Source organism: Epinephelus lanceolatus, chromosome 11 (genome assembly GCF_041903045.1).
Source record: "Epinephelus lanceolatus isolate andai-2023 chromosome 11, ASM4190304v1, whole genome shotgun sequence".
Classification (NCBI taxonomy): Eukaryota; Metazoa; Chordata; class Actinopteri; order Perciformes; family Serranidae; genus Epinephelus; species Epinephelus lanceolatus.
This window is the reverse complement of record NC_135744.1, coordinates 43,556,612-43,572,500: the sequence shown is the minus strand read 5'-3', so window position 1 is coordinate 43,572,500 and position 15,889 is coordinate 43,556,612. Positions and strand designations below refer to the sequence as shown.

The 15,889-nt window shown below is 41.6% G+C and overlaps 2 protein-coding genes across 3 annotated transcripts in view; one reads left to right on the top strand and one right to left on the bottom strand.

Annotated features, from left to right (window-relative positions):
* ap4m1 (adaptor related protein complex 4 subunit mu 1) overlaps positions 1-8,011 on the bottom strand; it is a 22,195-nt gene extending 14,184 nt beyond the window's left edge. The window contains exons 1-6 of one of the 2 annotated variants that reach the window (XM_033634661.2): positions 7,674-8,011; positions 6,020-6,081; positions 4,796-4,881; positions 4,426-4,532; positions 1,539-1,635; positions 486-596 (exon numbers count right to left, since the gene is read on the bottom strand). In XM_033634661.2, the coding sequence (XP_033490552.1) occupies positions 486-596; positions 1,539-1,635; positions 4,426-4,532; positions 4,796-4,881; positions 6,020-6,077 (459 nt within the window). In that variant the 5' untranslated portion in view covers positions 6,078-6,081; positions 7,674-8,011. The remainder of the gene's footprint in view (positions 1-485; positions 597-1,538; positions 1,636-4,425; positions 4,533-4,795; positions 4,882-6,019; positions 6,082-7,673) is intronic. The other variant, XM_033634669.2, reaches the window with a different exon arrangement.
* Positions 8,012-8,246: 235 nt separating this feature from the next.
* Positions 8,247-13,119, top strand: rbmx2 (RNA binding motif protein X-linked 2). The gene is given in 8 exon segments (XM_078172667.1): positions 8,247-8,353; positions 9,601-9,716; positions 10,449-10,500; positions 10,599-10,728; positions 11,531-11,717; positions 11,797-12,075; positions 12,078-12,384; positions 12,386-13,119. Coding segments are annotated over 8 exon segments (1,401 nt in total). The 5' UTR covers positions 8,247-8,348; the 3' UTR covers positions 12,711-13,119.
* Positions 13,120-15,889: the final 2,770 nt, after the last annotated feature.

Sequence of the window (15,889 nt, the reverse complement as noted above, 5' to 3'; positions counted from 1 at the left end):
TTTATAAAACATTTGGTAACACTGCACATACGTCCCCCTGTTGAGCATTTATAAAACACTATATCAACATTTAATAAACATTTTGTAACACACTGTGACGTAGTTTCAAGTGTTTACTAATGTATTTGTTCACATCTGTGACGACCACAGGGCCACAGAATGATGGATGATAAAGCAATAAAACACTGTTATAATTAGACAAATAAATCTTGGTTATAACTGTTGACATATACGGTGCATTAATAAGCACTAAAATGCATCTTAGTGTGTCATAAACAACATGTTTTAAGTGTCTTATAAAGGCTAAATGGGGATTTTAAGGAAAAAGTAAAGTTTTCTTTTTTTTAAAAAAAGAAAAAAACTGACGTTTAATTATCTGCTTCTAATCAGAGAGAATAAACTGTTAAACACTCTCCTCCGTCCGGCCAATCAGACCTCAGTGACCTCTGACCTCTGGTGTGACGGTGTTGTTGGTGTTGACGTACCAAGCCGACATTGCTGAGGTCAAACAGGCTGAACGGTCTGGAGGAGACGGCTTCAGTCTGGATGAAGTTCTTCAGGACATCAGAGGATGTCGTCTGGATGTAACCATAGTCCTGACAGACAGACAGACAGACAGAGTTATCTCTACTGAATATTGACGTCATATCTCACAATAGATCAACGTACAATATTATTTGGAGAAAGTACGTTTTCAGTATTTAGAGATACTAAGTCATTATTTCAAGATGCCGAGTCAATTTTTTGAGATACTAAGTCATTATTTCCAGATACTGGGTCATTATTTCAAGATAACAAGTTATTATTTCCAGATACTGGGCTGTTATTTCAGAAAGGGAAGTCCTTATTTCAAGATATTGCGTTATTATTTCCAGATAATGTATCATTATTTCAAGATAGCAAGTTATTATTTTGAGATACTGGGCCATTATTTCAGAAAGGGGATTCTTTTCAAGATATTGGGTCATTATCTTAAGATACCATGTCAATATTTAGAGATACTAGGTCATAATTTCAAAATACTTGGTCATTATTTAGAGATACTGAGACATTATTCTGAGATAATAAGCCATTCTGATTTTGACTTACTATTATTATTTCAAAACACATTTTTTGAGATATTATTTCATAATGTTTTTCATCATCATCTCTTACAGTGTCATCACACTGGTGAAAACATGCCTCCATATTAAAGTCACGGCCGGCTGGTGTTTACTTGCTTAATTACAGATGGTGTGTTGGTGACTGTGAGATTTCAGCCCTGTTTTAATGTTGCCGTCATAATTTTGCATATTTCACCTCAGCTGCCCGCCATGTTTGCCTACACACATTAACCCTCATAAAACTGGAGCTGTCAGCTGTATTTTGAATTTTACCACTGTGACAGTGAGGAAACCAACAACACATCATCATCACCATCATCATCATCATCATCATGACTCCTCTGAGGACTGAAAGTCACCGTTTGAAGCTTTATTAATAAATCTGTTTTTTTCACTTTCACGTGGATTCTGAGACGGAGCTCCGCCCTCACTCACCACCACCTCATCCAGCAGCTCGTAGATCAGGGCAAAGTTCATCTGCACCGACTTCTCCGACAAGCTGCCGCAGTAATCTTTAACCAGAGCTGTTAACCTGACCACACACACACACACACACACACACACACATAGGTGGTTTAACTGGTGCATCATTCACTGTTCACTGGAATCAATCATTTATTCAAACTTTATACGTCCAAGTGTCTCTGACGTCTGTTAGACGTTTGTGTCAAGTTTGGTCAGAATTAGTGTATGAATTCTTTGGGAACTGAAAAATTCATACACTAATCATGATGTTTGACCACAAAATATTCTTATCTTATTTATGTTCTTCAGTCCAAGTGGAGGTTTGTGTCAAATTGTAAGTAATTCCTTCAAGTTGTTCTTATGATATCGCAGTAACAAAAATGAGACAGACAAGGTCACAGTGACTTTTGACCACCAAAATCTAATTAGTTCATTGTTGAGTCCCAGTGGACATTTGTGCTGAATTTTAAGAAATTGCCATGCTGCATTCTGGGGATAGTGTTTACAAGAATGGGACGTACGGATGCAGAGACGGACACCCCGGAAACATAATGCCTCCGGCCTCAGCTATCGCTGGCACAGAGGCAGCAAGAATTCTTAAATTATGGCCAAAAACATATTTTGTGAGGTCACAGTGACCTTTGACCACAAAATTCTAATTAGTTTACTCTTCAGTCCGAGCGAACATTTGTGCCAAATGTGAGGAAATTCCCTCAAGGTATTCAGACAGATGAGGTCAGACAAACCTTGACCTTTGACCTATGACCCCCAAAATCGAACCACTTCATCATTAGTCTAAATAAATGTTTGTGCCAAATTTAAAAAAAAAAATCCCTTGAGCTGTTCTTGAGATTCTGCACTCAGGTGAATGAGATGGATGCAAGGTCAAAGTGACCTGTGACCTTTGGCCACTGAAATCCAATCAGTTAATTGTTCAGTCCAAGTGAACGTTTGTGCCAAGTATGAAGAAATTCCCTTGAGTTTTGAGATATCGTGTTCAAAAGCAAATATAATGCCTATGGCCTGCAGAGCCACAAAAACAACCAAAAAGACAAAAAAAATTTTGGACCAATGCGGCTCGATAACGTCTATAAAGTGTTGTTAATGAGAAGTTGGGCTGAACAGGAGGTTTGAAGTTTGTCTCAGATCATCACACAGATCACTATTTTTAGTTTAGTTTATTTCAGTCGTTTTAAAATGTATGAAACTCAAACAGACTGGCAGATAAACAAACAATCATTAAGTTAACGCTTTTCTTAGCATTAAAAAACAAAACAGGGCCTAAAGGTGTCAGCTGAAGCCTGACACTGTTTTTCTCCTCACTGACTTGGTCAATCCATGTGAAATTTGGCACAGTGGTAGAGGGTCATGGGAGGATGTGAATGAAGCAATATTACATCAATTGGCCAAAGGGGGGCGCTATAGCAACCCATTGAAATGTCAAACTTTGGGCATATCTCATTTTCCGCCATTTTGAATTTTTTGAAAAACACTTCAAATGGATCTCTTCCTAGGAAGTTTGAGCGATCTGCATGAAACTGGGTGAACATAATCTAGGGACCAATATCTAAAGTTCCCTCTTGGCAAAAGTTGGAAAACTTACTAAAACTGAGCTTCTATAAGGCAATGAATATTGCGGAGGGCGTGGCTCATCACATAAAGGTGTATAACATCTCAAGGGTTTCACCCATCACCACGCAACTTTGTAGGCATATGACCACACATAATCTGAGGGGACCCCTCCATTATTGACCCCATCAAACAAAATGGGGGCGCTAGAGAGCTCATTTCTTATCTAGGCCTAACCGCCGTATGGATTTTTACTAAACTTGGTAGATATGTAGAACAGGACGCCTCAAGGTGACTGGAGAAATTTAACTCTAATTGGCAACTGGGTGGCGCTATAACAACAGAAAAATGCTTCAAAATGGCTAAAATGCGACCGATCGCTGTGGCTCCCCCTGTGGACCAATGTTGGTGTTTTCTAATGTTTGGTATGACTAAGTCATGGTATGGTATGCTGTACATAATCACGGAAACTGTCAGTGTGTCATTCTGTCAGTCAGTCATTCTGTCTGTCCCACGTTTTTCTACTCACTGACGTGGTCAATCTATGTGAAACTGCACATAGGCATTGAGGACTGGCATAGGTAGAAGGTGACACAGCTACCAATGGCTATGGACTAGTTAATTAATTATTTTCGTCAGTTCCTTTTAAATTATCCAGAGAAATAAAAGAAACTGACAGAAACTAGGTATACACATACATGACACCGGCCTGTTGCCTGCCCAGATATCTCAAACACATCTCATGTCCACTCTGGTGTTCATACTTGAGTTTAATATTTGTTCATCATCTCGTGTTTAAATCTTTTTTTTTTTTTTTAAATCTATTGTGTGTAAACACGCTCTCATTTCTGTTTCTAACTCATCACACAGATTGACTCGACACACTGAAACACATCTTTGTTCTACATTTGTTCTGCTCTTTGTTTATGTGAACACACAGTTTCCTTTCAGTTCATACAGACGCTCTCTGATCTGAAACAACCTCTGGGTACAGTCTGCTGACACGCTGCTCTTTGCTTTGTACATCACTGATGCTGTTTTAAAATCTATAAGTGTCTTAATTTAAGTGACGAGTTGACTTTATGTTTGAATTCTGTCTCCATCACAGTTTCTGATCAGGTTACAAGCTTCATTTGTCATTTTACAACACAGGACTGCACAATGAAATGTCTCTCTCTCTCACACACACACACACACACACACACACACACTAATACACATATACACCTGGAGAGACTCTGACAATAAGTCGAGAGAGATTATGTAAACAAATAAAAACAAAACGTACCTGTTGAGGAACTCGATGACAGTGAAGGGGGAGGAGTCAGCCGTTGTCGTGGCGACCCAGTACAGTCCTCCCTGCCTGACGTGGACGAAGTAAAGATCTTTGTGACTCTGCAGAAACAAAACACAAGACTGATGTTGCGTTTAAGGACCACGGTGGAAAACAGCAGCTCACACTGACCCTGCTCCCGACGTCATTAATGAACACAATTAATTCACTCCTCTGATTGGACGGTTGGTGCTCAAGTTTTTTGTTATTTTTAAATATTTTTAAAATATAGATTAAGATCCGAACACAGAGGAGTTTATAAAAGGTATGTGAGTGAAGCTGCAGCTGCAGGAGGACACACTGCTCCACACACACAGGGTGTTACCATGACGACTGGAGGCTGGTCTCCGGTCAGCGCCATGACCTTCTCATAGAAGACACTGATGACATCACTTCCTGCTTCTCCGCGGACTGATGGTGACATTAAGAACTTTACCACAAACCAGAGGAGGAAGAAGTACTCGGATACTTTATTACAGTGAAAGTACTAAAACCACAGAGTATAAATACTCAGTTACAGGTCCTGCATTCAAAATGTATTAAAGTAAAAGTACAACAGTATTAGAATCAAAATTTAGTAATAGTACCAAAAGTAAAAGTTTTGATTCTACAGAATAATCTACACTAACCGGCCACTATATTAGGTACACCTGTTCAACAGTTTATCAATGTAAACAGCTAATCAGCCAAGATGCAGATGGGCTACAGCAGCAGAAGACCACACCAGGTGCCACTCCTGTCAGCTAACAACAGGAAACTGAGGCTACAATTCACCAAAACTGGACAATAGAAGATTGGAAAAACCACATTCAGATGGAAGCATGGATCCATCCTGCCTTGTATCAACGCTTCAGGCTGCTGCTGGTGGTGTAATGGTGTGGGGGAGATTTTCTTAGTACCAACTGAGCATGGTTTAAACACCACAGCCTACCTGAGTATTGTTGCTGAGCGTGTCCATCCCTTTATGACCACAGTGTACCCATCTTCTGATGGCTACTTCCAGCAGGATAACGCACCATGTCACAAAGCTCACATCATCTCAAACATGACAATGAGTTCACTGTACTCCAATGGCCTCCACAGTCACCAGATCTCAGTCCAATAGAGCACCTTTGGGATGTGCTGGAACGGGAGATTCTCATCATGGATCAACTGTGTGATGTCATCATGTCAATATGGACCAACATCTCTGAGGAATGTTTCCAGCACCTTGTTGAGTCTGTGACACCAAGAATTAAACAGGGGGTCCAACCTGGTACCAGCAAGGTGTACCTAATAAAGTGGCCACTGAGTGTATATGACATTATTGTGTTATAATTATTGATGCATTAATGTGTTGATCAGTTTAAATATCTTGACTGATATTTAACTCTACTGTTTCTAGAACTGGGCCCAGTGAGTGACCCTGGGGATCAACTGGTTGTTACTGGTTGTTACTGGTTGTTACTGGTTGTTACTGGCCATGAATGTTAAATTGTGGTTATTGTAATTTCTCTGGCACAAATTTTCCTCATAAATAAAGTTTTATTAAACAGAATTGGAAGGATACAGTCTTTGTAGATGAGGTGGTCGCCTTTTGAAGACAAGATGAAGACCTGAGAGATCATCCTGCTGAGAGACAGACAGACAGACAGACAGACAGACAGAGGAAGACAAGCTCAAAGTGATCAATTAGGTGATTTTTTTCAAATCTTTTTTGGCCCCTAACTGTAACGCACTGGCTCCCCCTGTTGGTGATTTTTTTTTTTTTTAATTTTATATACTTTATCAATCCCTGAGGGGAAATTCAATTTTCACTCTGTTGTCAATTACACACAGGTCTGAACACACACACATGCACAAACTGGACCTATACATGCACTAAGTGGAGAGATGTCAGAGTGGGCTGCCCATGACAGGCACTCTGAGCAGTTGGGGGGTTCGGTGCCTTGCTCAGGGGCACCTCGGCAGTGCCCAGGAGGTGAACTGGCACCTCTCCAGCTACCAGTCCACGCTCCATATTTTTGGTCCGGACGGGGACTTTAACAGGCGACCCTCCGGTTCCCAACCCAAGTCCCTATGGACTGAGCTACCGCCGCCCCCAACACATATATTTGGTACAGTCTGTTTTCTGTCCACTAGACAGAATATTATTTATGAGCCTTTAAATTATTTAAATATCTCTATATTTAAATATCTCTATATCAGCTCCCACCAAACACTCAATATTCTACCAAATTTAGCACGTCCTCAGATGTGAACTCCTCCATGTTCTGATAACTTTCTGACATCTGATATAAATGTAATCCACTACTCAGTATGCTGATTATTCAGACTGAAGATTTCACTAAGATGTTCCACCTGAGACGAGACAGTGAGACACTGACATCAGATCTTTATAAACTACAATGAGTAAAGGCAGATTCATCTCATGCCGAATTTATCTTAAGTTCCAAGTGAGTCAGAGAAATCACTGAACATATTTTTACTCTGCACAGAGGGTTTACAACAGTCTGTTTAAGTGACTGAAATTATAATGAAGTTCATCTTACAGCTGTGCGCATCCAAAAATTAGCTGTTATTATTCTTTTGAGCAACTGTAGCTCCAGTTATTGCTTCACCAGTAGAGTTGTGATTTAGGTGAAGCGATCCTGACATTAAATTAAAACTGACAGATGAGCCAGAGAAGTGATCTAACATGATATTAATATGTACATGGGGTTTTAAAACGAGTACAAGTATTTTAAATTAACTAAACTTCCTGTTACAACCATAAGCATGCGAAAAAAAGCAGCTGCAATTCCATTTATTGCTCAACTTATCCACAGAAGAAGAGCAATTTAGGGGAAGAAATTCTGACATTAAATTATTCAAAAATTATTATTATTAGAAAAATATACATTAAAATAATAATATAATGATATTATAACGTATACTGAGTCACTGTAACAGAGTTCCGTCTACAACTATAAGCATGCGAAAAATAGTAGCTGCAACTCCAGTTATTGCTCCATTTTATACTGAGTAGTCAGATTTATCTCATGACGAATTTATCACAAGTTCCTGACGAGTCAGAAAAAAGTCTTGAAAATATTTTAATATGTGTGTAGGATTTTAAAACGATTAAAACTAAGTTAAATTGACTGAAATTGTAACCGAGTTCCTGTTACAACTATGAGCGTGCGAAAAATAGTAACTGTACATTTAGTCACTGCTTTACTTACCCGCAGCACAGTGAACCAGAGGTTACTTTAAATACGCGTTGTGATAAATTAAAAAAAAAAAGTTATTAAGCCATGAGTGGCAGTCAAAATCATTTCACTGCTGCTAACGGTACCGTTAGCCTGGCTAACCGGTGAGCCGACGTTAAAGTCAACTATCGCAGCGTATTTAAACTCCTAATATTTAACATGGAAGCAGTCCATGATAAACAAATGAACGCTGACACATTTCTACAGATAACCCCGTTACACGACGCATTAAAATCTCCATTAAAATACAATTTAAATCTGATGTTATTAGCCGCCTGGATGTCAGTTGACAGACTAGTGTTTACAAACCGGGTCACAAGATGGCGGATGCCTTCAGCCACAGTGCCACCTGCTGTACGGGCGGTGACGCTACACCTATTTAAAGAACGAAATCAAATAATGCATTTTTATATAAGCTAGCTATATGTATATATAACTATAATTACCTTGTGATAATATTCAGTTTTATTTAACATCCAAACAACGATCATGTCGTTTTTTAATCACATAAACGTAGCTTCTAGTTACGTCACCCGACCAGCAGGCGGCAGCAGAGGCGGCAATTCAAACGGAAGTGGCTCATGTCAGCAGGGTAGATGATTCCTACCGTAGCATCGGTTTCTATCCCGTGTTACAACCTGGTTCACCATGAAGTAAGTAAAAATTAACACGTTAAAGTTATTATTTGGGTTTCTAAATACCGTTCGGCTTTAGTTTATCTATCCTCCGGTGTATGCTAACCCGCTAACACGTGCTAACAGCTAACTAACACTGTTGTAACCGATCTTAACCGTCTCGCTCCATACATTCTATTTTCCCCGATCCCCATTAACAAAAGGTAGAATTTAAAGATTGCCTCGAAATCTGCTCGTAACTATCCCGATTAAACACAACATGTAACGTCACAATAAACATTTGGAAGCAGCTCATTAATTCGGCACATATGGAACGGCTCGTATATTAATTATATTAAAGTTTTGCGGTGTGTTTCACTGCTAATGTTGAGGCGCTTCACGGTCAGTTTTGGTGAAAGACCATCGTTTTTCTTTCGATTATTCGAGGTAAGTTGATTCGCCGACTTCCATAGAGGTGACTAAACTTACACGAATTGTTCTAACCTTAACTTGTCTCTTCACACTTACGATCCCTGTCAAGTGGGAGAAATAAAATTGCACGTATTTTAAATGGAGTCTGGCGCGAAGTTTTTTCACGTAGCTTCCTGTAACTTGTGATGTTGTGTGTTCAGGGGGCATTTTGGGGACTAAGACTGAGCATATATCATATATAACACAGTTATTACGATATTACTTTGTGTCTCAGCTAGGTTCAGATGTCAGTCCTAAAAGCTTGATGAACCTGATTTACCTCCTAAAATGAAAATACAGCCTCTTAAATGTAAAATAAGGGAAACATAAGAATGACTTTATTGTCAATCACCTGCAGCACAGTACACAGAACGAAACTGTATTTCCCCGGTGCAAACAAAAATAAACAACTGAACATGAGGTGCAAAGAACAAGATACACATAATATTATTTATAAATACAGTCAGCTGAGTGTAAATAAATGTAAAGTGCTATAAAACAGCAGTAGAAGCAGTTACCTGAGGAGATTTATGTCGTAACGTGTGTTCAGGTGACCCTGGTGAATTTTTCATTGGCACCTGTTGTCAAATGGCAGATACATTTGGTTTTATCCCAGTGATGAACTGGGAAAAATTCCATTATACTTGAGATTCCAGCTGGTGAGGAGACATTTCACTCCAACACATGATGGCAGATAGTTCACCTCATTAATGGGAATATCACAGATGGTGATTCTGGTGCTCAGGAGCAGCTGGTGAATATTCTTTGAAACACAACAGCTGTATTCATTCAGATGTTTTTTCCTCTGTTTCCAGTCCGCTAACGAAGGTGAAGTTGATCAACGAGCTGAACGAGCGTGAGGCCAACCTCGGGGTGAAAGAGTCTGTCTCCTGGCACACGGAGTACAAAGACAGCGCCTGGGTGTTTGTCGGTGAGACAGTCGGGAGGATGTGATGCTGCTGCGTGTTTTCTTGTTTCTCCTCACAGATCAATCTGCCATCAGCCTGATAGATGGAAGAGAGGGATCTGTTACATCCCTCTGACCCAGTTTAAACATTAAACATTTGTGATGTTTGATTATTATATGTAATGTGTACTCTCAGAACATTTTAAATAGAAAATATGTTAGTGGAAATGTTTTGCATTTTCTATCAGCATTATCAGAGAAGAAGTTCTGTGTGTGTCGTTCCTCCAGTACAGCTGTCAGAGGAAAATGTTGGCGTCGCACATTCCTACAAACCACATTTGAACATTTCATACGTGGCGTATCAGCGTTTCTAAAGTGACGTAGTATCTGAGCTGACTGTGTCATCAGGAGGTGGAGGGGATAGAGAGATGCCTGCCGAGCTGCAGGCACTGCTCAACATCAACAAACACCTGAACTGGCTGTGATGTAACGAGGCATCGCTGCTTTTTATGCACCAAATGTGGATGTGTTGTAGAGACCCATCACTGTTTTCCAGCTAGGATAGTGCCAACTGTAACCAAGTGGCTTTTGTGCCTAAACATAACCACGCGTTGACCACAGCACTGTTGAAACCTATCTGCCACATAGTAACATGCAAGTGTAACGTCTCTGTGGTTTGTAGAAGGATGTAATACCAACATTGACTCTGGCTGATGTGGAGGTCGGTCTGATCAGCCTGCGTTTTGTTCCCTGCAGGAGGATTTCCGTACGAGCTGACTGAAGGTGACATCATCTGCGTCTTCTCTCAGTATGTACCTGTAGACTTTGTCTCAGTCCACAGCTGTGATGCTCCTCCGTCACTGTGACAGCCAGTCAGAGAGAAATCACCCTCTTTTTGTCCGTCAGGTACGGAGAGATCGTCAACATCAACCTGGTTCGGGACAAGAAGACGGGGAAGTCCAAAGGCTTCTGCTTCATCTGCTACGAGGACCAGAGGAGCACCATCCTGGCTGTGGACAACTTCAACGGCATCAAGGTGACACAGCTGTTCGCTCTAACACGCCACGTCTCGCTTGTTTACACAGACAGAGAAAGACACGATGGAACACTGAGCTCAGAGCAGGTCGACCCAGGCTAACTGTTTCCCTCTGCTTCCAGTCTTTATGCTAAGCTAAGCAGCTGATGTTTGTGACACCTGTGCTGTGTCTCACTGTGCTGTGTCTCACTGTGCTGTGTCTCACCTGTGCTGTGTCTCACTGTGCTGTGTCTCACTGTGCTGTGTCTCACTGTGCTGTGTCTCACCTGTGCTGTGTCTCACTGTGCTGTGTCTCACCTGTGCTGTGTCTCACCTGTGCTGTGTCTCACTGTGCTGTGTCTCACCTGTGCTGTGTCTCACCTGTGCTGTGTCTCACTGTGCTGTGTCTCACTGTGCTGTGTCTCACCTGTGCTGTGTCTCACTGTGCTGTGTCTCACCTGTGCTGTGTCTCACCTGTGCTGTGTCTCACTGTGCTGTGTCTCACTGTGCTGTGTCTCACCTGTGCTGTGTCTCACTGTGCTGTGTCTCACCTGTGCTGTGTCTCACTGTGCTGTGTCTCACCTGTGCTGTGTCTCACCTGTGCTGTGTCTCACTGTGCTGTGTCTCACCTGTGCTGTGTCTCACTGTGCTGTGTCTCACCTGTCTTGTGTCTCACCTGTGCTGTGTCTCACTGTGCTGTGTCTCACCTGTGCTGTGTCTCACCTGTGCTGTGTCTCACCTGTGCTGTGTCTCACCTGTGCTGTGTCTCACTGTGCTGTGTCTCACCTGTGTTGTGTCTCACCTGTGCTGTGTCTACTGTCAGATTAAAGGTCGGACGATCCGCGTGGATCACGTCAAAGACTACCGTCCCCCCAAAGACACAGAGGACATAGACGACATCACCAAACATCTGAGGGAGGAGGGCTGCGCTCCCAAAGCCCACGAGTCCTCCGCCTCCTCCTCCGAGGAAGACGAGCAGTACAACATACCTGTGAAGAAGCCCAAAAAAGGTGAGGTCACTTCCTGTTCCTCTGTCTCTGTGCTGCATATCATTCTGGGATGGATTTTTATTTCTGCTCTCTGCTGCAGACAAGAAAGAGAAGAAGAAGAAGAAAGAAAAGAAGAAGAAGAAGGAGAAAGAGAGGGCAGGTCGGGCACTGCACTCCTCCTCTTCATCACCTCCACCTCCTCCTGCCGTCAGAGTCAAAGAGGAGAAGGAGGACGCTGCCTACGACAAGTACAACCAGAGGAAGGCGCCGCCGCCAGGGGGACAACAGAACGGACAGAGAGCAAGAGAGAATGAGAGACTGCGGGGGGAGGAGGACAGGAGGAGGGAGATGGAGACAGACAGGAGGAGAGAGATGGAGACAGACAGGAGGAGAGAGATGGACACAGACAGGAGGAGAGAGATGGACACAGACAGGAGGAGGGAGATGGAGACAGACAGGAGGAGAGAGACGGAGACAGACAGGAGGAGAGAGACGGACACAGACAGGAGGAGGGAGATGGAGACAGACAGGAGGAGAGAGACGGAGACAGACAGGAGGAGAGAGATGGAGACAGACAGGAGGAGAGAGACGGACACAGACAGGAGGAGGGAGATGGAGACAGACAGGAGGAGAGAGATGGACATAGACAGGAGGAGAGAGACAGAGACAGACAGGAGGAGAGAGACGGACAGGGAGCGAGAAGAGGAGAGGAGGAGAAATCGTGAGAGGGACGGCGACAGAGACAGAGAGGGCGACAGGAGGAGAGAGACAGACAGAGACTATGACAGAAAGAGACAGTTTGACCGGGACAGAGACAACGAGAGACGAAGAGAGACAGATGGAGACAGAGAAAATGACAGAAGAAGAGAGATAGACAGAGAAAGAGACAGTGACAGGAGGAAGGACATGGACAGAGAAAATGACAGAAGAAGAGAGACAGATAGAGACAGGGACAGGAGGGACATGGACAGAGACAGCGACAGAAGAAGAGACGCAGACAGACGTAAATACTGAGACCATCTGCAGTAATTGAAAAAGATTCCTTTATGTCATTTTCCTCATTTGTTGAACATCAGAGCGCTGACGTCCTGCTGACGTCCTGCTGGCGCCCTCTGCAGGCTGCTGTGTTCATGACACATGACGACACTTGAATGAGTCACAGTCACAGGTGTGGGTGTGAGCTGCAGCTACAGGTGAGCAGAGTCCAGCAAGCTCAGGTAACATCTACCTGTTAGGCTCATGTTCTTCTCAGCTGCGTTCACGCCCGACAGGATTTCTGAGGTTCCTTCAGTTCAGCGTCACAATGTCTGTTTGTCGTCTTAACCTTGAGTCCCCAAAACGTCTCGTTGGAAGATGAAATGTTATAAAGAGCAGGCGGTGACGTTTTTACTGTCTGAGTTTTGTAATAAAACTAAAAAACACGCGTGGTGTGTCTGAGGGTTTATTTTAAGTAGGTGTTAAATTATTCAGATAAATCAGGTGCTACAGAAATATTCTACTGACAAATACACTTGGCAGTTCACTTTATAGGAAGTTACTGGTGTCAGTTAAGTTCCTAATTAGAGAGTAGAAAGAAGGTGAAAAAAAAGATGTGTATGTATGTGTGTGATCTGGGTGTGAATGAAAACTTAAAGAAATAGTTTGACATTTTGGGAGCTATACTTCACCTTTTCAGATTGATTTCACTCATACGGAAATATTTCTTCACCGTTAAAGAGTTTTTTGGGGAGTTTTTCCTGATGAGCTGTGAGGGTGTGAGGGATGTGGTATGCTGTGAAGCCTCTGAGGCTAATTATGATTTGTGATATTGGGCTTTATAAGTGAAACTGAATGCCATTTAACATATTAAATATTAAATGAATAAAGAAATAAATGCGGCTATGAAATAAATCCTGAAATAGATAAACGATTGGTTCAAGTCTGGTATTAACCACGGCACATCCATCTGAATATAAGAGATGGAAAATAAAGTGGATAAATAAATGTGGGAAATATAAATCTCCTGACATTAAAAAAAAGAAAAAACGTAGTCCTATCGTTACAGCCTTCTTAAATTAAAAACATTTATTAAACTATATTGACATGAATTTGTATTTGCAGTTTTTTTATTTAACATTGACCCAAATGACATTCCATACTCTGTTGAGCGAATATGAAGCTGCTTAGCTTAGCTTAGCATAAAGACTGGGAAACAGCTAGCCTGGCTCTGTCCAAAGGAAACATGCACCCACAGGCTCATCTAAAGCTCACTGACTAACATCTTACATCTCTTTGGTTTATTCTGGACATATTTATAGTTTAAAACTTATAATTTGTGGTTTTATGTTCTGCTAGCAGTTTCCTTGTTTCAGTCTTCATGCTAAGCTAAGCTATGCGGCTGCTAGCAGAGGCTTCATATGTTCTGTGGTGTAGAAAGACAAAAGGTGGTTTTCACAAAAATGTCGGACTGTTCGTTGGACATGGTCTTGAAAGACAGATCACCTTAAAGGGACTCTGTGTAACTTTTTACGTACTGATCCTTTTTATTTCTCCAGTGGGTGAACAGGCTGTAACGTAACTTAAAACCTGAGACTGTCCCAACTTCCTCAGTGGCCTCCAACAGCCTGTTGACTCATTTCTGTGTGAAAGACTCACGAGAAATTTTGCAGGTAAATCCAAATAATGTGACGTTATGCATGTTCCCAAGTGTCTCGTCTCTCCTCAGCTTCACTGCAGCGCTAACAGTCTGCAACAGTCACTACTGTTAGCCAAGAACTAAAACTACAGTTTGTTACATCACAAAGATGGTGACTGTTGAGGGTGAGAAGGGTTCGTCAGCCCACACTTAAATTTTGGACCGTTTTGAAGTGTTTAAATATGAGATTTGAGACACTAAAAATGGCGTTGATTTAGCCATCAATGAATAATATAACCGTAAAAAGCCCCCTCTACCAGCCAAGTGCGATGCAGGAGTGGCCGACCTGAGCTAATGTTAGCCTAGCTTAGCCGCTCTATATGGATCTGCTGTTGTTTGCTTCATAACGTTAGTTGATGAAGTAATGATCAAACAGTGAGCTACTTAGTATTTTGTTCCTATATTTAATTTGGACTGTTTGGCTCCATGATATTATCTGAGTGTAGTTAGCTAGCTAGCCATGTGCAAATTACTTCATCAGCTAACGTTAAGAAGAAACTAGATCAATACAGTGTAACTTAGTCACAGCTAGGTGGCTAACCTTTGCTTGCTTTCCTGCTAATGTTATCGCAAGCAAACTGCTGTCTGAGTGGATATGTCAGTTGGCTAGCTCGACAAATTACTTCACCAGCTAACGTGATCTATGATACAAAGTTGTGTATTATGACAAACAGTTGATTTAAACAATAATAAATTATGTAACGGTACAAAGTGCTTTACACGAGCTGAGAGTGACACAGGAGTGACCAACAAGCTAACTGTGACCTGAGCTAAGATTAGCCAGCTAGCTGCAGCTTGGCAACGCTACATGGGTCTGTGTTGGTTGTTTCATGATGTCAGTTGATAAACTAATTATCAAACAGTAATCTACTCAGTATCATGGAGCAAATAAAATATATGAACATAACAGAGAGTAACGTTATTCTAAACATTATCTAAATGCTGTTAGCTATCTTGCCATTTGCAAAATACAACATTAGTTAACGTAGCGAAGAAACCAGATCAGTACAGTGTAGCTTAGTTACAGCTACTTGGTTACCATAGCTTCCTGCTTGCTAATGTTATTGGCAGCTAAATACTATTTGAATAGATATGTCAGTTGGCTAGCTTGCCAAATTACTTAAGCTAACATTATGAAGCAACCAACATCAGATCAATACAATGTGGCTTAATTACAAATAGCTGGCAAACCATAGTTTGCTTGCTCGCTAATGTTGATGCTAGCAAAATACTACCTATGTTTATGTTAGTTAGCTAGCTTGCCGTTTGCTAATTGTTTTATCAGCTAACGCTATGAATCAACCAGATCAATACAACAGCATAGCTTTGTCACAGCTGGCTGGCTAACCTTAGCTTGCTGCTTGCTAACGTTATCCACGGCTAAATATTATCTGGGTGGATATGTCAGTTCGCTAGCTCACCAAATTATTTCATCAGCCAACAAGATCCATAATATTAACTTGTGTGTTAGGACAAACAGTGTTGTGTTTAACAACAATAAATTATGTTACCGCTCAAA